The sequence below is a fragment of the Onychostoma macrolepis genome, chromosome 13 (genome assembly GCF_012432095.1).
Source record: "Onychostoma macrolepis isolate SWU-2019 chromosome 13, ASM1243209v1, whole genome shotgun sequence".
Lineage (NCBI taxonomy): Eukaryota > Metazoa > Chordata > Actinopteri > Cypriniformes > Cyprinidae > Onychostoma > Onychostoma macrolepis.
The window spans coordinates 14,956,118-14,979,961 of NC_081167.1; the positions used below are offsets into that span (position 1 = coordinate 14,956,118).

Consider the following 23,844-nt stretch of genomic DNA (forward strand, 5'->3'; position numbering starts at 1 on the left):
CTTTATCCACTTACAGCAGTACAATCTTATTGTTTTTTAAAATCATTAAAATATTTTAAAATATTTCAAAAGTACAAATACAAACAACACAGTAAATCAGCTGACACATTGCACATTTTCTTTTACATTTTATTAATTTTAGACAATTTAAAAAGGCAATACAAAGTCTGTTTTTAAAGGGTGTTTCATATTAAATGCTAATATGATGAAAATAAACATTTGCTCCCAAATATATGCCCTAACATTTGCCAATTACTAAGAAATTAAACACTGACCTGTAAGAACAAGGACACATTTAAAAACAAAGGAAGCTTTGGGTTATCACTGAAAACTGTTCCAAGGAGCAGCAAACCAGATATTTATGTGCAACATTTTGGTAACAGATATAAAAAAGCCTGAGATTCATCCTGCATCCCTTTCCCACTTGACCATAATTGTGTCAAAATGGGTGGGGGAAAAAAGTAACCATCTAGAAATTCTAGAAACTGGTTTTTAGAAATGACAATGTGCGGCTGTGACTCTAAGGTTTAATGTGTTTTCAATATGCAGCGACTTCATTAACACATGATCTGAAGAAAACATTACAAAATAGCTGTAAAACTGATCGGTGTTTTCTGTCGAGACATTCCCGCTATGCTCTGAAACATGGCAAGGAGAGTGCATTAAAGGGACTTTGGCATTAAAGCTTTTCTAAAAGCCATGAACATTTGAAAGGATGATAAACTATGAAAGACCAGAGGATTCTTAAGATGCATATTGGTAAACACATGCATAAATGATTGACATATATATTTGGATGTATAAAATGTAAACGTGAGGAGCTGAGGGGTTAAGTGATATACCTCGGGTCTGTGCAGATAAACAGACTCAGATATAGAGTCAGGCGAATAATACAACCGTCTATGTGAAGGTTAGACCAGCCTCATGGTACACTTTGAAGACTTTCTCAATGGCGTTGACGTAGGCCGCTGTCCTTAGGTCTAGCCCAAGGTTATACCTGTTGGCTGTGCGCATGATTTGCTAAAAGAGGAGAGATAAATTATGTGAACAAACGAAGCCTTCCTGAAACAGTATTTGACATCACAGAGGCTCTTCATAAATCATCAAACTAGCTTAAACACGGACAGAGCACAGCAGTACACTGCCTCCTGAGACGGCATTTTAATCCATCATACGCATACTTCTTAAAGTGAATATTGCTGTAAAATGAATCTTAATTATGCTGCCTCCAAAAATACCTAATTTTGGTCAAATTCTAGTGCAGCATAGCGTTTGTCCTTTGCGGAGAAGTCAATATAGAAATACATTATAATGAGAAAAATATCAATAAAAATAGCTGTAATGGATCACTTTACCCAACATATTGGGCTGAGCAGATCCTCTAGCTAATGGTTTCAATGATCCACACATTTTTGGGTGTGGTGAATGATTAAGAATCCAGTAAAAGGGCTGGATCTCATTTCCAATTCAGAAACAAACGACTGACAGCAAACAAGAACACATGAACAAAATGCTGTTCTCTGGTTACCAGATCCCAGTTTCACACAAAAGCTGTAGCTGGGTGTGTAACAAGTAAGTGTATCTGTTTGTTTGCATGTTCAGAAGAGGCACTGATGCTGCATGACATTAAATGTTGATGGAGAGATGTTAGATGCCATCTAACACAACCATAAGCTGGTAATGATTAGTCGACTATTTGTCATTAATCATAATCTGTAATATGTCTATCAGGGTCTGATGCCATTACTAAGACTGGTGTAGCAGAATGCTACATTTACTATGAATTTACTATTTAACTTAATTTTTTTTTTTTTTTTAAAGATCCACAAAATAATTAATAATAATAATTATTATTAACAATGCTAATAACAAAAAAAAAACAATATTAAAAGATTTTCAAAGTATATACAGCAGCATATATAAATAAAGGCATAATATATATTTGTATGTAATTATATAAATACATTTAAAAGATTATATATTTACAGTATATATCTACTTACTCTGGCTGATCGCTCCATTGTGTAAGCCAATCCAGAATGCACAATGTCCTTTTCAGAAGCTCCCTACCAGATGAGCAAAACAAGCATATAAAACTCCAGCAGTCTAATTTAAAACTATTTTAAAAAATGCAAATTATATGTGACAAGAGCTTCTGCGTTTATACTCACAGCAATCCTCTCTTGAAATTCAGATGTGGGAACAACGGGTATGGCTCCACCATGTTTCCCAAACTTCCTTTCCAGACTCTCCTGAACAGACACTGCCAAACAACACAGTAGATCCCCATTAGCAATGAGCAAACTGACTCATTGATTTAAGATAGTAATGGTCAAATGCTAATCTTCCCAAAACAATGCTTATTATCTCTAACAACTTCTCTGAGGCTTAAATCTGTGATTTAGTTAAATATTTTATAAAGGGTGTAATAATGTGTGGTCATGTTTTAGTGTACGAATATGCTAAAATGAACGTTATACCATTCTTTTTCACATGGGTTTGCCCTGTTTCTATCTGTCTGTTTTTACCATGTGATTATCACTGAAGTGAGGTCATTTTAGGCCATTCAGATGATAGGCAGGACAGAGTACACATTAGTGTTTTTGTGTATACATGCAAGCATGCCCAGATACTCTCAAGGGGACACCAATCCCACTATATTTGCTTGTGGGAGCAGAATAAACAAAGTGAACAAAAATACCACATGACCTATTCTAGCCCGCCTGAACACCAACATAATCTAGAGCAATTAGGAAATGGAAAACAAGCCCTTCCAGAGAGCTAAATCAACTAAACAACAAGACTGGGAATTGATTTGCAAGCAATCACACCATGGCTAGGGAGATTTCTATCAACAAACACTTCAGTATGTAGACTATGTATGTAGCATTATAGTTTTACTAAATGACTACACATCACATATTCTAGAAAACAAATTTTGGACTTACTAAGGAGATGGTAGTTTGAGTCCCTTTCATATTTGAAGGTCAGTCTGCCATAACTGACATGGTTTAGGTTCTTCAGCCACTCAAAGTAGGAGACCGTCACACCTCCAGCATTCAGGTACATGTCCTATATATGCATAATTATTTTTTATGTTTAGTATCCTATTGGCATCAAAGGCTATTTTCAAGGCAAGATCAAACTAGTTTAAAAAAAAAAAGGGGAAAAAAACACAAATTTTATTACTACAATAAAAATCTCCTGTAAATAAAATCTAAATAAAAGTAAATAGATTAAATAAGATCAAATCACCTGTATATGCATATAAAAAAAAAAAAAAAAAAAAGTATTATAGGCTGGTAAATTTAGATTTAATATTAAAATAACATTTAGGATTGGAAAACGTACAGGGATCACCATGATATTCCTCTCTAGGAATATCTTGTCAGCTTCAGGGGTAGTAGGACCGTTAGCTCCTTCTGCAATGATCTGTGAAAATAATGTGTTATTCACTTTTCGTTTATATTCTCATTGCAGCTTCTCTTAAGTGGCATAATATAATTAATAACTCATCTACATTAAAATGACTACGGTTATGGTTGACCTCTAACCTTGGCCTTGATATTGTTGGCATTTTTCTTTGTAAGTTGTTTTTCACTTGCAGCAGGGATCAGGATATCACACTTAGCTTCCAAGATGCTGCCTTCATAGGGGGTGGCATCAGGAAAGCCAACAATAGTGCCATTGGCCTGGAAAATGTGAGTAATTAATGTATTAATACATTTGAATTATAGAGTTGCATTTACTATATGTAGTACTGCTGATTGGCCACAAGGTGGCTGCCTTACAGTGAATATTCTTACACTGCACTGAATGTCACCCCAAAGGAAATGAGCGGCTGATACTCACCAGCTTATAGTCTTCCAGCTCTTTGGGATCGATGCCGTTAGGGTTCCAGATGCTTCCATCCAGCTCTCCGACACCCACACACTTTGCTCCATTACGATGCAGATAACGCATGGAGTGCAGGCCCACATTACCAAAACCCTACCACAAAAATCAGGAGAACGCATTAAATATTTTTTATACTGACAGCAGAGCTGATGGATTTAGTGCATGAACATTGCTAAACATCTAAACACACTGCAAAACAAAGTCAGTATTTGTGTTCAAATTAAAATGTCTAAACATCACTAAAACAAAATTAAAAGTATAAGATTGAAGAATTGTTTTCCGAGGACATAGCTTGAATTAACATACATTTTCTTACCCTTCTGTCAAATAGTCTAATCATAATCTAACTATATTCAAGATATATTCATTATAAAAAGATACATTTTGGATCTTATTTTATCCTAAGGTATCTTAGCGAATTTGGGTTTGAATTATGTTTACACATACTTGGACACAAATACACACAAATAAAATAGCTTGTTTCTACTTGTATTTAGCACCAAATGAATGAGTTAAACCATGTTCATGCTGCAAAGAGCGCAATATTAGTTCTTGGCATTTTCTTTGAAAAAAAAAAAAAAAGGCACAATATTTCATTATTAATGCATTAAATATATACCACATGAAAAATCCTACATCATGTCCCAATTACTTCTAAATTATGTTCATATATACAATACATTTTATTTCTCTGACATGACAATGAAATGTCGCAACACGTAGTAAAATTAATGAGCTTTTAATCATTTATGTCGGAAGTATAACATTTGAAGGTCTTGCACCCTTTTAAGCATTCTTAATAAACATTGATCAGGCATCTAAAAGCACATTCTGAATAGTTAAAGTCCTTAGATAAGCAAAGTCAGAATGGTCCATGTCAGCATACACTAACTGCTGGAACAGAGTCATGAGTGCCTGTAACTTCCACAATGAAAGAAAACAGAAAACACACTAGCACTGTTTTCATAAACTTGAAGTGTGGTTTAAGTGTTATTGACATGCACAAACCTGAACGACAAATGTCTTGTCTCCAAACCCTGGGGTCTGGCCCAGCTGGCTCATGTAAGCAGCCTCATTGACAAAGTTTTCAATGCCATGGAAGACACCACGGCCAGTGGCAGATATACGCCCGTGGATTCCACCCTGGCTGATGGGCTTACCGGTAACACAGGCATGAGCATTGATATCCTGATAAAGAAGAATGATATTTAAGAATTAGATGAATGTTGTTTGCATTCAAACAGACTAACTTCAACTAATAATGAGGCACAAAGCTATGAGGTCTGTATTACTGTGTTGCGACTATTCAGTATAAGGTCCTGTTGATGTTACAGCATATCTCTCATGTCCTTTCACTTATCTCGCTACAGGGAAGCTCACAAATAGGACAGAATATCACGGCTACCTAGACAAAGCAAATGACTGCCACGGGAGGACAGACTGTATTGAAAGAGTCTGTCAGTAGAGGGTGGAAAAACACAGGGGTGCTTTGTTCCCTTGGTCCAATGAACACCGCACTCTTTGTCAGGGACAGTAAAGGCTCTAGGCACTGAGTCACCAGCACAGTCACAATCTGTTTGTTAGATTGTCTGTTTCTTACAGATACCCTGTGTGATTTTTCAACACAGCTACAATATGTGTAAAAGCATAACTGAAATCACTGCACCATTTTATGGTAATGCATGCACCCAATTTTCTGTATGTGCTGTATTTATCTACAATATTATGCTATGAAATTGGGCAAACTAGATCTGAATTTCCTGAATGAAGTGTTTGCAAGGCAGCAAAAGAGAGAGTATATTATTTACACAAAACCAGAGTAAGTATGTCTTGTTTGCAGTCAGCTAGACAGAAGCATCAACATGTATGACAGCTATAAATAGGTAGATCCACGGAAATGCATGGAAGACTAAATGGATCACCATTTGCCATGTAAAGAGATTTAAGAAAGTGGACAGTTGCAAATATTACAACAATATTGCTGCTAGATGCATTTTGAATGCTAAAAGTAGATAAAACTACTATAGCTGAAATTATATACAAAACAGTCTTTTACTTTATATGTTAAGTGATTTGGATTCATTTGAATTAATTTCAGCAAACCTGTTGTAAACTATATGAACACTTGGTCAGGTTCCTCAACTTACATGATGGCCCATCGTGTTAGCATATGTGTCAGCAATCCAGGACATTTCCCTTTCTCCTGTGCTCATGTCCGGGGCTGGGACATCAATGCCAGGCCCTGACACAGGAAACAGAAATGAGTGTGCTACTGATCCGCCCTTCCCATGGCCATGGCTCAGATATTTAACTTAAATATCTGGACACAATTAATGGCAATCATAAAATACATTATACATACAATGCATTATGTGATAATTGTCACATTGTGGCAACTGTGTCACTGCACAATTTTATGAGAGAAGCTACAGTACATTGTGGGAATCCTGCACAAACTCAAAAACACCAACTACCTAAAGAAAGTTGGCTCTATTGCAAGCTCTTTACAGACTATTGTAATATGAATACAGCTTATCTAGGCTTTTGAACTACAGGTTAAATAACTTGTAATGTAGAAGTGGTGTCAATAGCAGCCTGGCTGTTAATCTTAACTGTGCCATCTGATGATAAGTGCAGTATTACATGACAATTGTTAAGGAGTGTTATTGTGTTGCAGTTTAATCTGCCATAGAATTCCTGTTTCATAATAGTGAAATATGCTAAACTGATGTCATTTGGGATCAACAAATATCAATTCTGCTGAGCTTTTGCAGAACTTGGGAAATGATTCTGTTTGTGCCTGCTCATATCTCACCAATGAAGCCTTTTTTAGCCAACTCAATAGTAAACCTTCTAGTGATCTTCTCCAGTTCTGTGTCCTGTGCAAGGAAAACAAAAAATGGCGGTACATCAGTGACTATAATGTGATTAACAACATGAAAGTATACATTAAGAAAGCAATGCATGAGCATTCGTTGTTCCAGCTGTAGACGGGGAGTCTGTCATCAGAACACTAAACTCAAAATTGCATGTTTAATTCACCAATGATTAAATTACAAACTAAGGACAGTCATGAAACCCTATAGGATTTTACTTTGCATGTTAAGAAATAAACACCTTTCTGAATCTGGTTGGTGCCAGAGTTTCTGAACATCTGTCTCTGGACTCTAGACAATGCAAATACATATCTAGACATTCATTTGCAGAAGTATTTATTATTAGAGTCAAAATATCTGAAGTTAATGTCTCTTACCATCTTCAAAAATTATATTTAGTCAGAGAATATGAAGAAAACACTCACAGAGTAATTCTTTGGGTTAATTTTCACCCCCGCTTTAGCTCCTCCAAAAGGCACATCTGTTGAGAACACAGTTCATGTGAATGATTAAATGTTCACACTAACAACCACAACCAAATAAATTTACACTTAAGCAAGAACTTACCTACAACTGCACATTTGTATGTCATTAGTGAGGCAAGGGCTTTCACCTCATCCACGGACACCTCTGTGCTGTAACGGATACCTGGAGAAACAGAAGCAGTGTCCTCATCTATTAGAATTTAGGTCTATGCAAATAATGTCTGTAGATCACTCAAGTCATTAAACAAGCATCACATGGCATTATAGCCTTTGTTTTATGATGCTAAGACAGGATATTCTCTATTGATTAAAGCTTACAGACTACAACACTTTGATAACCTTTTTTATATTACTTGAGCGCTTATATCATTCAGGACATTTTAGGGTGTTGGGGAAAAAAAAGAATAAATAATGAAATGAAAGCTTCCAAATATTTGTCCGCTGCAAAGGTGGGCCTTGCATGTAATGTCAGTTAAAATAGCATTGATGATTCGGGCAATATGCGGTTTATAGTAGGAGGTCTGGAAAATTCAAATGCTCTAACGGCCTTGCGTAAAAAAAAATAAAAAATAGGTCTACAGTTCTAAGAGAGGAAATTTTGTGTGGCAGGACAGGCAGAAAACCAACCACTGTGATGACTCACTCTCTCCACTGAAGTACAAGGGAAGAAAATCTAGGCAGGGCCCAAACTGGGTGTGGTTAAAGCCAGTGTGACTACCCCGAACTAAACATCTCTGTTTTCAATCGGCCTCAAAAGCGCTGCTTGAACAGCAATGGCAAGTTCTTGAATTCATGGACGATGAGCTAGTAATTCATTTCAAATTACTACTAACAAAATAATGTTATTAGAGGAGATTTAAAGTGATAGTTCACACAGAAATGCAATTTTTGTCATCATTTACTCACTCTCAACAGTTGATGTTAGGCATTTACTTCCATAGTATGGAAAAAGTACTATGGATTCCAATGGCTAGCCACAACTGTTTGGTTACTAACATTCTTCAAAATATCTTCTTTTGACTGAGCCTGTTTTTTTTTTTTTTTTTTTTTGTCATTTCATTGGTTCCCTGCCACGGTTGCATTTGGCTTGCTTAGTTGGGACACTTAAATTTCTGGCAATATTGTCGACTTGATTGCACAGATACTGTGTGACCTGAACTGAGCAGGACGATGCCATCACTGAATCAATGATGAACTGACTTTAACTGGAAAATTGAGTTTTTACTATCATCCTTTCGCATTATCGACACACTATTTTCCTGTTTAAAGCTGCTTTGACACAATCTGTATTGTATAAAGTGCTATATAAATAAAGGTGACTTGATTTGTGCTCAACAGAAGAAAGAAACTCATACAGGTATGGAACAGCTTGAGGGCGAGTAAATTATAACATTTTTGGGTGAACTATCCCTTTAAAGAAGTATCCTTTCTGAGTTTATTGGTGATTAAGTGAGCAAGAAAACTCAAAAAGGCAGTTTTGTTGGCTTTTCTGTATGCATATTGTGGAATGAGCATGTACATATTCAGGGAGTCCAAAGTCTGCATTTTTTTACCTACTATACTGTATGCATGTTTTGCTGAATCTTCATTTCTTACTCATTTAATCAAATAACAGATTAGGATTGTCAGTCATGTTATTCTTTACCTAGTTTCCTTATACCTCCATAAAAGGAAATATAGTAAAAAACAGTACAGTATAAATTACAGCCAAAAACTTTTTATTTCTATGGTGAAAAAAAAGCCAACTTTGAGCTCCTCCCCCATGTAAACTGGTTATGAGGTCTCTTTTACATTAGCTTAATCAAACTTACTAGCACACAAGGTGCAAAAACACATGATGTGTTATCCGGTTACTAGACCTCAAGGTAAAAATCATTGACTAAGCTAATTTACAAACTTAAAAGTTTAAAGTCTAGCCATCAATTCAGTGACTGTCTCACTGAAAGCTCCCTTTGAATCTACTCAAACATCAAGCAGTGTACATTATAAGATCTCTTCCAAAACTTTGTTGATCAGTTTAGCCTAACTCATCTGCAATTTAGACCACTTAAAATGGTGGTTAAAGTAAATGGGATGCAAGTTATCTTATTTGGTCATTCTACAGTTAAAGGTGAAGATCTTAGTTTTAAAAAGAGGAAAATAGTCTGAAACTATGATGTTGAAACTGATAGGATGGAGCTTCTATTCAGAGGAACTGCAGAGAGATTGAGCTGCCCTGGGGGGCTTCCACCTCCCTTCCTTAATAAAGCATTGCACAGTCAGTCCTGACGAAGCAAAATCTAATGGCCTAACAAACAACTCCAGAATAGGTCATGCTTGATAGAAACAGCTCTTACACAAGCACATTCCACTGATAATAAAGGAATTCACAACTTCCAAAAAGTACACAAATATCTCTGTAAATATAAAACTGTCATTTATATGATGGGTGGGGGACAAAGAAAAAAAGAAAGCAGAACTACCCAATAAAATAAACATATGAACAGGACAGGCAGCATTCCTGCTGAAATATTGATCAAATGTAAATCTAAAAAGTTGAAGCAATGCAGGATATGTTTAAATTATAAGCCTTTCCTCTCTCCTACATATTATAAAATGTTAAATGCAATAGGCTACATATTGTGTATGGAATGTATAGATGGTTTATGTTGGAAAACCCATTTCAAGCTGTATTTTGGAATATGCACCTGGATTCTAGCTGGTCTAAATTGGTCATTAGCTTGTATAACATCTTGTACCAGAAACAAACCAGAAACCAACTTGTCTTCAAACCAGCTTAAGCTGGTCAAACTATGTTTTAATGTTCTAAGGAGGACACAAGCTGGTCATTTTACCGCAACAAACCAGCCAAGTGTCCATCTCACCTAATGTACACATTAGACCAGCTAATAGACCAGGGCCCGTATTCACAAAACATCTTAAGGCTAAGAAGACTAAGGGCATGTCAAAATTTAGGACTCGTACATTTTTGCTTTAAGAGTATTTCACAAAGCATTTTAGCAATAAAACTAGCTCCTAAATCTGTGAAATGTTAGGAGTAGTGAAGAGGACTCCTAAGTCACTAAAACCAAGCCACAAACTATCCCTAAAATAGCTGTTGATTGCCACGGAACGTAAACATTTTAGAAACATTTGATGATAATGACATTTTAAAAAGGTATCAGCTCTGGTTTTGGAGGTTATTCCAACTCCAGATTTTTGTTCGATTATATCCTTGATATGATTATATCATTAACCAGTTGGGCAAGAAATAACAGCTGTTCTTTCGTCCAGTATTTTACATTTGCATGTATTATCAGCCATGATTACTCTACTCTGTTAATTAAAAGGCTGTTTATATGCATTTACACTAGTTGTTTTTGAGAAGCACATATGTAAGAAGCTGACAATTAGCTGAACATATATACTTGTTTAAGTAGTGACATTTATCCTGCATTTTAAATTATTTGTTTGAATGTGGCAATTGACATTTTATTTTGAAACCTTTATTTGAATACGGCAACATATTGCACTCTACAATATTTCTATGAATAAATCTCTGACAGAGACCCCTCCCCTCTCCTATAAGCCAATCACTGTGTGCATAGTTAGTAAGCATGCTGACATGATCCATAGCAACGAGGTCAACCCCGCCCTTACTCTCTATTCCCTAGTAAAAGTTTGTCTCAGCAGTTTTGTGAATAGGTTTTAAGAGAAAACTCGTAGCTAAATTCTCTTACTGCTATTTAGGAGAACTCTTAGTGGTAAGATAAAATGTTTTGTGAATACGGGCCCAGATAAATAAATGAAGCCAGTTTATTCCGATATAACACCTATATATTAGCCGCTTTATTACCACCTACAGTACACTGCATATTGATTTTATTATTTTGCAGCTTGAAGCACTTGCAAGCAAACAGTCGCAGAGTGTCGCTGCTGCGCAACCGCAACGCAGGATTTTTTCCAATTCATGGCACGCAAGGCCTATTTATCACTCTCTGTCAAATTACAAAGATAATGCGTGTAAATTAATGCGTCGGACACACGCAGAATTACGTCAAGACAATGTAAAACATCAGAAGATGCTTAGACAGGTAAGTGATATGTGTCTTAGTTTGCATGTTTTCTCTCGATAGCGCGTCTGCTTCCTATTAACTCTGGGGTAAATAACGCATGAACTTGCCTCCTTTACACGGAGTCCTGTGCTGGCTGTGTTGAGCTCGGTAGCCATCGATCATCTCCCACTCCCCGTTGTCTCTCTTGATGGGGAACGACACGGACAGGACGTGGTTGCAGGGCTTGATGATCTTGAGGATCCCCCGCACTCGATGCCGCTTCTGCTCGGGCGTTTCTCTCGTCTTGAGATCGTGCACGAGTTTGTCCTCCACGATAGAAGCTCCGCGGTCGAAGAAACCCTCGACCATCCTAAAGAAGTTAGGGTCATCGTCTTTCTCTGCCACGGCTTCGCTGTAACGGCGGACGCGCAGCAGAGTCGCGGAAGCGGGCAAAGCGGAGTCGACACACCCCGAGGCCAGCACGCTGCTGGCGGCTGCGCGGCTGACAAACTCCCCCAGATACCTATACATGGTTTGAATTAAAACACTAACTTGCAGTATCTACAAACAGAAAAAACTAAGACAGTGTCAAAGGGTGGGACGGGTGAATAAACGGACACCAGGGCTCCTCCTTTTTCTTCTCCACTCAATAAAGTGTCAGCTTGAGGACTGTTTGTGAGTTGTTTTAAACGGCAGGCAGGCGTGCCGTGGCGGGTCTCCACCTCAAGCTGGGAGGCGCTCAAAGAGCAGGAACCCTTAAGCAAACACTGCGCTTTTAACTTATGGAAAAGTATTGAAAAAACATGTACAAGTATAAAGTTGCTGCTGTCCATGAAATAAATGTATTGGCTAAACGTATGTAATATTTCTTAAAAAAAAAGTTTTTAATTTTTGTGGGAATGTTCTTTGCTGTACTGTAAAAGTCATGGTATTTTACTACAGACTAGAACAAAGGGGGTTTTTAGAAATAGTGTAACAGATTGTGTGTGTGTGTGTGTGTATATATATATATATATATTTATATTTAGCAAGGAATGCCACATGAAAAGGGCTTTCAAAACAGACTGATTCCTTTAAATAAAATAATTAACTTAACTACTTTGAAAGAAATTTAAAGAGAGTATGTTGTCTCAAGATGTGCTGTTATAGACAGTTCGCTTTTTGAGCCATGGTTCCCCCTGGAACACTTTCTGTTTAAGCATTGCTAAGATTTATAAGTAAAATAAGGTTTGTGCTTAATGTTACGTTAAGAGACTTTTAAGTTACAGTTATATCTTGAACGTGAATTTTTAAGTTGCTATATAAGGACTACAACAGTTTTCCAATTCGTCATAACTCTTCTTTGGTAATTGTAGTGCTTATCTAGTAACTTGTTAGAAGCCAAACAAACACACAGCAGATTCATTCATACTCCGTGCATATGAACAGTATTTAAATATAGTTATTTCCGTGATAAAGGGCAGGAGGTTATTATGTTTTCACTTATCCAGACTGTCATTTTCTTGCGCAGCTGAGGTCATGTGAGGTCAGCAGAGGCCCTGCTGACTGTGATTAGTTAGTGTCAGGGTTATTGTCCTTTTCCAGCCCATGATGGAGTAGCTTCATATCTCCAGTCTCATAAATCAGTTATAGTGTCTGCTTCCTACCTGAAATCATACAGCCAAATTTACTTATTGAAACAAGTTCATTTTACTTAAATACTACTGAAAGTTCTTTGTACTTGATAGAAAAAAGCTGCATGAACTGATTATTAATTAATTATATTATTAAGCATAACTCAAACCAATTGAGTTACAGCAGATTTCATTTTCCCAACATGCTTTACTTAAGACTGTTAAAAGAGAGTAAACATTGAAACGAACTGTTATTTTATGTGTTTTTGCACAAGATTAATATAGGAATACTGTAGATGTGTTAGTGTTTAATGTTCTGTTATGTACGTTTTAAACTTTTTGTGTGTGTGTGTGGGTAGAGCCTGTGATTAGTTCAAGGATGGGTTAAATAATATTTAAGACTATATGTTGCACACTACAGCTTAATGATAGTCATAGTGTTAATTATATAACTAGCTAGTTAACTGCAAGAGATTAAGGTAAAGTTTATGCAATTTAATTAAGCCTCAGCTACAGAAAGTATTTGAGTGGATTTGTACATGGATTTATATTGATTATTATTATATAGAAATATTCTCTTTTTGTGGACTCAAATTAATATATATATTTTTTAACTTAAATGGTTTAAAGCAATAATTTTCCTCAAATGATTTGCATTACCTTAACTCGTTGGGTCTTACAGTGTAGTATTAGCAGTTGTTCAGTATAGTATGTTCAGTAAATGTGTTTTTTTGATCTTCTGTGAATGTTGTTTATCTTCTATGGCACGTGCACAGAAGGATAATAATGGGCAATGACCCTGTGTTCTGTGCTCTCTCTTTCTGCACACAAAAACAGATATGACTTAAACAAGGCCCCAAAAAGTGCCCTATTACTATTTTTTCCTTTGCTAATGCGGCAAAACCAGATGTACTCCTTTATTTCACCTGCGGTTACAGTAACATGATGAGTTATGTCATATATTATTTGTGTCTGCTGTAATTTGTTCCTGCCTACAATACATCCTATTCTGGAGATCAGCTCTTGCAGGGCCTCTTTGACTGTTTTCCAGGGAAGAATATGTGCTTGTTTTTTTACAGTCTCCCAGGATATGTTTCAATGTGTACTTGCTCCATTGCCTCAGAGGATCGTATATGTGGACAGCAGCAGTGGATTCCTTTTTTTCATATACAGTAAAAGTGTCCATGATCAAGACTAGGAAATTGTTTAAAACACATGTGCCAAGTTTTCAAATGTTTGTATTCATGTTTGTTTCACATGGTTTTGAAAAAATAATTTTCAAGAAAAGTTTCAGTTTAATGAACAGTGTTATGTGGTCTAACCATCGAGTAAAACAGTAATACCATTTTCCTTACACCTTGAATGCACGTGAGAATCAGCTAAAGCAAGAAAATCTGTTTCCATCCTCTTTCTTCTTTTTAGTATACCACCCCTCTGTCTCAGTCTACAAATTCTTCTTGCAATAAATCACACTAGTTTGAAAGAAGCCTGTACTGCTCTGTTATTGGCTCATGTGGTGACTACACCCATCATCTGGTTGGTGAAATTCTGGAGAGTCACTCATTAAACTGCTGTTTTTGTTCTCTTGCTAAGTGAAAACAACTGATCTGAGGAATGCACACTTGCACAGACACATTAAAATGCTCTCAGTTATTCCCACTAGCTGTGAAGGTTTTTTAGTTGATTCATGCTTTTCTTCCTCAATGAACTTGCTTGGAATTTTCCTTTACTGTAATTTAACATTTTCAGCTGTGTGGCTTTTGATAATATTTAAAGGGGTAGCCAGTGTGATTTTATTATTTATATATTCTTATAATATTACTAGCATTTTTGAATTAGTTTTTATTTTTATACACTGTTTTCATTGGACTTTTTGTTTATGTTCGTAATTTTGTTATGTTTTGTCTTTTTTTATATTATTTTTTAATATTTCTATTTAGCTTTATTTTTATTTCTGTTTGAGTAATTTTAGTACTTAGTCTAAACTTATTTTATTTTTTAAACTAATATTTATATTTTATTTCAGCTTTATTTCAATTAATTAAACTTTTTTTTTAATAGTTTTAGTTAACAATATAACAACACTGGGGATAATTTGCCCAGTTCTGAAAATTCTGTCATCATTTATTCCCACTCACGTCATTCCAAATCTTTGTTCATACAATTAAAGTCAGTTGGATCCAATGTTGTTTTGGGCTGAACTATGCCTTTAAAGGATTAGTTCACTTCCAGAACAAAAATGTCCTGATAATTTACTCACTCCCATGTCATACAAGATGTCCATGTCTGTCTTTCTTTTTTTCTTCAGTCGCAAAGAAATTAACGTTTTTGAGGAAAACAATCCAGGATTTTTCTTCATATAATGGACTTCTATGGTTCCCAACGGTTTGAACTTCCAAATTGCAGTTTCAATGCAGCCTTAAAGGGCTCTACACGATCCCAGCCGAGGAATAAGGGTATTATCTAGCGAATCAAACTGTCATTTTCTTAAAAACTAAAATGCATAAACTTTTTAACCACAAATGCTCGTCTTGCACCAGCCCAACCTCACACATTATGTAATCACGTTGGAAAGGTCACACGCAGTGGCGGCTGCTGGTCTTTCAAAGAGGGGAAGCTCATTTTTGGCCTACATCATAAAAATTGTCCATTTATTTATACGTAAATTCTGCCCTATGTTCCTTTTCAAGAAAATGCTCTGTGACCCTGTCGTACCAACTAGGCGTCTTTTCCAGTGATGCTAGCCTAGCCTACTGTATGAATGAATGAATGAACAAACAATCTAAAAAAAAGATATTAAACTCGACGGAGGAAATGTGGGAATTAGGTTAAACTGAAACAAGGAATGTGGTGTAGGTTGTCATGATACCATAAAAATGTCTTACAATACTATACCAGCTTAATTTATAATTCAATTCTACAAAATGAATCAAAATTTTATAAATAAATAGATGTAAGTGAAAACAGACAATATTATTCTCTGAATACTTAATTAATGTGAATGAATGGCTGGCTATTGTTATCCATGAAATGATCTAAACAACATTCATCTTAGCACAGAAGCTGCATGAAGTCACATTTAGATGTGGCATTTATTCATTTAGACTGTATTTATAATTGCATAAATGATGTTATGAGATTAATGTTTTAAATACTAAATTCTGAATATAGAAATATGTTGGAAAATAATGTAATAGGCTATGCCTACTTTTAGACGGGAAACTTAAAAACGGCCAGCAGGTGGCAGAAGTTCGTGATTGAATCACTGAGTCATTCAAATGATTATTTCAAAACGGCTGAATCCTTCAGGAGCGAATCAAATGACTGTTTTTATGAATGGCTCAGTGAATCAGTGATTCGCCCAAATCAACGCGGATTTGGATTCGAACAAACGAAACAAAAACAGCACTCTTGCTCGTGTCGTATTGCCGAACTGTCAGGAGCATTTTTTGCTCGCATATCTTGAAATTTCCGAGTTAGCAGCATGTATATTAAAACATAACATTATAAATAAATAAAAAATATATATAATGATTGATAAGAACCAAGTGCAAGCCGCGATGGGACTGAGCTCGAATAGCTTCAGCGTCAGCGACTTTTTATTGTACACAATCGCTGTCAATCAAAAGGAGATACAGACCGTCCAATCATCACGCAGAGGCCCGGAGTCCAGGCACGCCCACTCCTCCATTCACCCCCAGAGACGCTGAGCGTCCGTGGGCGGGACATAATCGCAGCTTTTATCCAATGACCGTCTAGTTTAGAAGCTCTGAAAAAAACTGTTTAAAGCAGCCCCATTGAAGTCAATGGACGCTCGGCTTCAACAGAGAAATACGGGAGTGTATGAGAAGGAAATCGAGTCCGACCTGCTGTATGTAGCTGATTCTGAACGAACTCATCTTCGAGATGAACGTGTTCTAACGCATTTTTAGTCAATAAAATGTTAACACAATAGTACATATTTGACCATTATTTTTTTGACATTATAGGGGAAGCTGAGCTTCCCTTGCAGTCTTAAAGAAATCCCCACTGGTCACACGTGATGTGAAAGTGAAAGTGAAAGTGAAGTGACATACATGAAGTGAATTTGTGCTCTGCATTTAACCCATCCAACGTGCACACACACAGCAGTGAACACACACACACCGTGAACACACACCTGGAGCAGTGGGCAGCCATTTATGCTGCGGCGCCCGGGGAGCAGTTGGGGGTTCGGTGCCTTGCTCAAGGGCACTTCAGTCGTGGTATTGAGGGTGGAGAGAGCGCTGGACAGTCACTCCTACAATCCCTGCCGGCCCGAGACTCCAACTCGCAACCTTTGCATTACGAGTCCGACTCTCTAACCATTAGGCCACGACTTTCCCTTCCACCCATGTGGGGGTGGAAGTACCAACCCAGTGTTTACAAAGTGAGCATGCAAAGAAAGTCAAACGCCCTTTACAAAGAAAAATGGTAAAATAACGATGTTGGACAATTTTGAAGTTTGAGAATAAAATGAGATGGAGTTTTTCACCCTACCCTAACCTAACCCTTTGTACCGGAGTACACAGACGAAGAACTAACTGTGTGTGACGTTTCCAATGTGACTGCATAATGCACCAAGTCACGCATGCGCATCACGGAGCTAATGCAAGACGAGCATTTGTGGTTAAAAAGGTATATAAATGACCGACTGTTTCGCTAAATAATACCCTTATTCCTCACCTGGGATCGTGTAGAGCCCTTTGAAGCTGCATTGAAACAGCAATTTGGAAGTTCAAAACATTGGGAACCGTAGAAGTCCACTATATGGAGAAAAATCCTGGAATGTTTTTCTCAAAAAACTTCGCAACTGAAGAAAAATAATTATTTGCAACTGAAGAACATCTTGGATGACATGGAGATGAGTAAATTATCAGAAATTTTTTGTTCTGGAAGTGAACCAATCATTTAATCATTTTGTGGACTTTTGTATATATGTTTTAACTAACAGTATGAATTTCTGTTTTCTTACAGATGGCCACTTTAATCTATCTGCAAATATAGTAGAATTTTATGATTGGGACAATATCGGTGCAACTTCTAAGGACAGGAAAATGGCACACAAACCAAAGATTCATGTTTTTTTGGGTGCCCCATGTCCCCAAGCACTCGCTGAAGACATGCAGGAGAGAGCAGCCCCACCCTGGAAGACAATGGACCTCACTTGGAGTCAAGGCAGGTTGATTCCCAAGGACACCGTTAGAGAAGCCCAAACAGGTGATGAGTGTGTTGCGATGGTTAGTAGTAGAATGCAAACTGCTGTTACCTCTGACAAAGTATCTAAGAGTACAGAGGACAAAACGGAAACATCACAGGATGACGGTACTCCATTGGGCAGCCAATGCTCTCAATCTAAGGCAGAGTCCGTTGAAGAAGAGGAATTGTGTCCTGTATTAGTGACAGAATACCTAGATAGTTGCTTCTTCTCGCATAGTTTGAGCAGACAAGGCAGAGATGGAAGGTCTGTATCACCTGTTTCCACAGAGACTGAGTATCTGAGTACATGGACAAAGTCCCAAGCCTTGCTTCTTCGAGGTAAAGTGGCCCAATGTCCAACTTCTGACTTTCCTGATGACTTCCTTCTTGGTTCTCCACACACCCCTCCCAAACAAACGCCCTCATCTTCTATAAGTTCCCCAGAATTATACAGTCCTGTGGTCAGCCCTGAAGAGAGGGGCTTGGGGGGAACCTTGCAAAGCTCAGGAGAGTGGCATAATGAGAGTCTAAGCCAAAGACAGCAGGAGAGAGGGGTGATCCTGGAAATCACAACTGACGGCATCCTCTGCTCTCAGGGCAATGCTATGGCTGAAAAACCTGTGGATCATGAGGAAGTTGGGCTTAATATTGACTCACCATCTACAATTGCACCAACTTCACCTAGTCCCACTTCTTCTAAAAGGATGAAGTTGTCTCAGACTGTAAGTAAAGCTAAAGAAACAAAGCAGAGGGCAAGAACAACTGCTGCCCCCCTCTGTGGCCCTACAACCCTGCTAGCCAGGTGTAAGACACATGGTGTACGATACGCAATCTTGGTTGCTGTGGTGCATCCATGCCACTTAAAAGAAGTCAAAGTGAAAACTGGAGCTTCGGCTGGAACCAGTGTACCTTTAGCAACAATGATTGTTACAGACCAATCAGACGTGGAGATGAAGGTGGTGCTATGGAGGACAGCAGCTTTCTGGGCTCTGACAGTTTTTCCAGGAGAAATTCTGCTCATTACAGGTGAAACCACTGAGACCTCCTCATTAGATCTATGAATTAACACTTTTTATATTGTGTCAGGCAAATATCATTGCCAAGTATCCAAAAAAGTCTGATTTTATGTTAATTTATAAATGTGATTGATGTTAAATATTGTGGAATCTCTCATTTAATAGTCTCTTCAAGAATAAATCAGAATTCATGTTTATTGACCAATTAAGTTATAATTGTAATATCTGTAGTTTGTTTTGTTTTGTTAAGAAATGATTTTTGAATTGAATTGTATGAAATTACAAAATATTTCTATTTCAAATTACCTCTGTTCTTTTGAAATTTATTAATCAAGAATACTCAAAAAATGTCATGATTTCCACAAAAATATTAAGCAGGCAACTGTTAATATAACTGTTAAACTTCAATATTAAAATATATAATAAGACATGTTTAATGAGCAGCAAATCAGCATATTGGAATGATTTCTGCAGGATCATGTGACACTGAAGACAGGAGTAAAGACTGCTGAAATTTCAGCTCTGCCATCATAGAAATAAATTACATTTTACTATATATTAAAATAAAAATCAATTATTTTAAATTGTAAAGCATTTGCTGTATATATACAACCCGAATTATGGAAATGTTATGTTTTTTAAATTTGAATCAAATTAAAACTTAAAGACTTTCAAATCACGTGAGCCAATATTTTATTCACAATAGAACATTGATAACATAACATAAATGTTTAAACTGAGAAATTTTACAATTGTATGCACAAAATGAGCTCATTTCAAATTTGATGCCTGCTACAGGTCTCAAAATAGTTGGGACAGGGACATGTTTACCATGGTGTAGCATCTCCTCTTCTTTTCAAAACAGTTTGAAGACGTCTGGGCATCGAGGTTATGAGTTTCTGGAGTTTTGGTGTTTGGTTCCATTCTTGCCTGATATAGGTTTCCAGCTGCTAAAGAGTTCATGGTCGTCTTTGACGTATTTTTCATTTAATGATGCGCCAAATTTTCTCTAGGTGAAAGATCTGGACTGCAGGCAGGTCAATTCAGCACCCGGGCTCTTCTACTACGAAGCTATGCTGTTGTAATAGCTGCAGTATGTGGTTTAGCATTGTCCTGCTGAAATACACAAGGCCTACCCTGAAATAGACATCATCTGGAGGGGAGCATATGTTGCTCTAAAACCATTATATACCTTTCAGAATTCATAATGCCTTCCAAAACATGCAAGCTGCCAATACCTTATGCACTTATGCACCCCCGTACCATCAGAGATGCTCGCTTTTTAACTGAACGCTGATAACACGCTGGAAGGTATCCCTCCTCTTTAGCCCAGAGGACACGGAGTCCGTGATTTTCAACAAGAATGTCAAATTTGGACTCGTCTGACCATAGAACACTTTTCCACTTTGAAACATTTTAAATAAGCCTTGGCCCACAGGACACGGCGCCACTTCTGGACCATGTTCACATATTGCTTCCTTTTTGCATGATAGAGCTTTAGTTGGCATCTGCAGATGGCACGACGGATTGTGTTTAACGACAGTGGTTTCTGGAAGTATTCCTGGGCCCATTTAGTAATGTCAATGACAGAATCATGTGCTGATGGCACGAAGACCACGGGCATCCAACAAAGGTCTTCGGCCTTGTCCCTTATGCACAGTGATTTCTCCAGTTTCTCTGTATCTTTTGATGATGTTATGCACTGTAGATGATGAGATTTGCAAAGCCTTTGCAATCTGACATTGAGGAATGTTGTTTTTAAAGTATTCCACAATCTTTTTACGCACTCTTTCACAGATTGGAGAGCCTCTGCCCATCTTCCCAGGTGAAAAACAAGTGCACTTCCATAATGTACTTAAAGTGCTCTATTTTCGGACACTAAATACTAAAAATGATCCTTTAGTACTTCTTAAGATAAACTTAAGATCATCTAAGTGTACTCAACTGTGCTATTTTGAGACACCATGAATATTAACTAAAATGCACTTTTAACATACTATCTTTGTATTTAAAAAATTTATTTGGTCCCAATTTATATTAGGTGGCCTTAACTACTATGTACTTACATTTAAATTAATAATTTGGTACAATGCCCTTATTGTGTACATACACGTTTTTACATTGTACTTATATTTTTTAAAAATACCTATATGTAGTTACATCTGTAATTGCATTTATAATTACACTGTTGATCCATCCCTTACACCTTAACCCACCCTTAAACCAACCCATACCAACAAACCTGTCCCTAACCTTACCCATATCCCACCTCAATAGCAGCAACAGTGTTTTGCAATACAATATGAACACAATAAATACATTGTACTTATTTTTTTGATGTAAGTACATAGTAGTTAAGGCCACCTAATATAAAGTGTGACCATTTATTTAGTTACCACTTATAGTTCACTTGAACCCATCTTTCATTCACTAGTACACTCAAGTATACTACAAGTGGTAGCTAAATACATTTTTAAATACAAAGATAGTTTGTTAAAAGTGCATTTTAGTTCATATTCATGGTGTCTCAAAATAGCACAGTTGAGTACACTTAGATGATCTTAAGTTTATCTTAAGAAGTACTAAAGGATGATTTATAGTATATTAAGTACAAAATTATAGTATGCGAAAATAGAGCACTTTAAGTACATTATGGAAGTGTACTTGTTTTTCACCCGGGTTTTCTTCTGAGAGACTCTGCCTCTCTAAGACATCCCTTTTATAGCTAATCATGTTACAGACCTGATGTACTAAATGTACTAATTAACTTAATTAGTTGCTAGAGAATTATTATTTAGACCACATCATCTATTTAAAAGTCCTGATTTTAAGGTCATGCATGTTACTTGAAAACAGTATTGTTTACTGTTTTTGTAGGAATGTATTTTAAGCATGCATTTGAATGAATCTTTGTCAACAGAATGGGTGTGAACATAGGAAATGTACAACTAAGCAACAAAACAAGAATATCAGGATGGTCCTCTAAAATCATGACCTGTCAGTCCAACAAACAGTGAATCACCCCAGTGAAGCTCGTTCAACCTATATATCCAGAACAACCGTGAATCATCTTAAAATAAAGTGGTCAAAATGGATGTGTGGTTGAAAAAAATAAAAAATAAAAATAAACACCCATGAGATATGCACTCCAATTAAATGTCCTCATGCTTCACTCACAGTTGTCTTTCTGTTTTTGCTTTTGCAGATGTGACAGTGCACATAGACAAGTGGAAGACTGAGACTGTCCTGCAGTCATCCTTCACCAGTAAGCTGCTGAATTTGGGACAGGTCACAAGGGAACGTATTCCACCAGGTAACAGAAACATAATTACTACTGAGGCTTAACCTAAGCATTTTGCCAAGTTAAAGGTATAGATGTCATATTGCAATGTCTGTTTACATTTAAATTTTGTAAACAGATTATGTAATGTAACTGTTATGTATTTTACTGTATAGGTTATTCCCTTCTTATGTAATGTTGATCTTGTCTAGCCCCACAGAATTTGAACTGTCATACATTGAGAACGCTGTGCACTCATCTGTGTGAGAAGCGCCCCCTGTTGGTGTCTCTGCCTCCTCAGAAGCCTCAGGATTTGCACTCCATCCCATTCATCCGCCTTGGAGCATTACGTCCTGACACACTGATTCACGCTCTACTTAGGGTTAAACACTGGAAATTAATCACAGGTATAGAACTGCATTATAATCCACTGTTTCAGATGATATTGCTTTGTCATAACATGAAAGTAGCACCGGCTTCAGTTACCCGGGTGAGCGGTCTTCTAGACCACTGGATGACACTGTTGACCAATCAAGTATTCCGGAGAGATTTAATAAATTGGTTTATATGTGCCTTGTACTTCACATTCACTTCACATACTAAACAATCAAATCCGAAAGGCAATTAAAAGTCATTTTTGTATTCATAATGCTGTTTTGTTTGATTTTAGCCTGGCGTGATGAAGCAGAGGGGACATCCAGATCAGGAGGTGTACTAAAAGCTATTTTGAATGTGGAGCAAGGAGATGGTCACCGAGGTGCTGTCATACTTTGGGGAGCTGCTCTCTCTTGGCTGCAGCGTTTGGAGAGGAACAAAGGTGTTTATAATTTAATGGTTCAACCAAAGGGGCCGAGTCTCAGCAACCTTAAAGTGTGGCCACAGGATGACTTAAATAATGTTTATTTAATATATTATTTAATGTTAAAATTAACAAACTGTTATTGTTAATAATATATTAAAATAATAAATATATAAATATTAATATAATAAAATGCTAACTATGTTGTTTTGCAAATGCAAAATGCAATTATTTTTGAAGAACATATAGTATTTAACTTCTGTAATCACAAAATTAATATATAAATACTTGCTTTTTGTGGCTTTCGGTTGAACAACCACTGTAATAAAGCAATGAAGTTTGAGTATTTTTTGATATTGTACCTAATTGTATTGCTAATGCATGTTACAGATGCTGTGTGGGAGTTCAAGTTGCTGCTAGTCAGACAAGATGTGACTTCAGGTTTGCTAGAGCTGCATTCTACTCCATGGAGCAGCTGTCAGCCTCTCTTTCCTGATGACAATCGATGCAAGGAGTTTTACAACACTGTCCGCTCACAGAGGACCGCTAGCAGCTTTGAGATTGATCTCAGCACACTCCTGTCCCAGAAATACTCAGGTAGAACTATTTGTTGATGCTAACAATGCA

The 23,844-nt window shown here is 36.9% G+C and overlaps 2 protein-coding genes across 2 annotated transcripts in view; one reads left to right on the forward strand and one right to left on the reverse strand.

Annotated features, from left to right (window-relative positions):
* Positions 1-113: 113 nt before the first annotated feature.
* On the reverse strand, positions 114-12,257 carry glud1a (glutamate dehydrogenase 1a). Its single transcript, XM_058794994.1, has 13 exons — positions 11,421-12,257; positions 7,341-7,421; positions 7,199-7,254; positions 6,713-6,776; positions 6,045-6,139; positions 4,906-5,085; positions 3,853-3,990; positions 3,555-3,692; positions 3,352-3,432; positions 2,949-3,072; positions 2,172-2,263; positions 2,004-2,066; positions 114-1,020 (listed from the first exon to the last, which is right to left on the reverse strand). Exons 1-13 carry the CDS (start codon positions 11,821-11,823, stop codon positions 901-903), a joined length of 1,635 nt encoding a protein of 544 aa, XP_058650977.1. The 5' UTR covers positions 11,824-12,257; the 3' UTR covers positions 114-900.
* The window catches only part of LOC131551829 (nuclear factor NF-kappa-B p100 subunit-like), a 29,882-nt gene continuing 16,972 nt past the window's right edge, over positions 10,935-23,844 (forward strand). The window contains exons 1-6 of the mRNA XM_058794993.1: positions 10,935-11,331; positions 17,901-19,148; positions 22,344-22,451; positions 22,631-22,825; positions 23,089-23,235; positions 23,608-23,814. Coding sequence (XP_058650976.1) covers positions 17,981-19,148; positions 22,344-22,451; positions 22,631-22,825; positions 23,089-23,235; positions 23,608-23,814 — 1,825 coding nt within the window. The 5' untranslated portion in view covers positions 10,935-11,331; positions 17,901-17,980. The remainder of the gene's footprint in view (positions 11,332-17,900; positions 19,149-22,343; positions 22,452-22,630; positions 22,826-23,088; positions 23,236-23,607; positions 23,815-23,844) is intronic.

Bases quoted from the DNA above. Each gene is read 5' to 3' on its own strand.
- glud1a (XM_058794994.1), bottom strand. From the start codon at position 11,823: ATGTATAGGTATCTGGGGGAGTTTGTCAGCCGCGCAGCCGCCAGCAGC. The intron at 3,991-4,905 runs GTTTGTGCATGT...TTTTTGTGGTAG, and splicing joins ACAAGACATTTGTCGTTCAG to GGTTTTGGTAATGTGGGCCT. The intron at 3,433-3,554 runs GTTAGAGGTCAA...TTATTTTCACAG, and splicing joins CCAACAATATCAAGGCCAAG to ATCATTGCAGAAGGAGCTAA.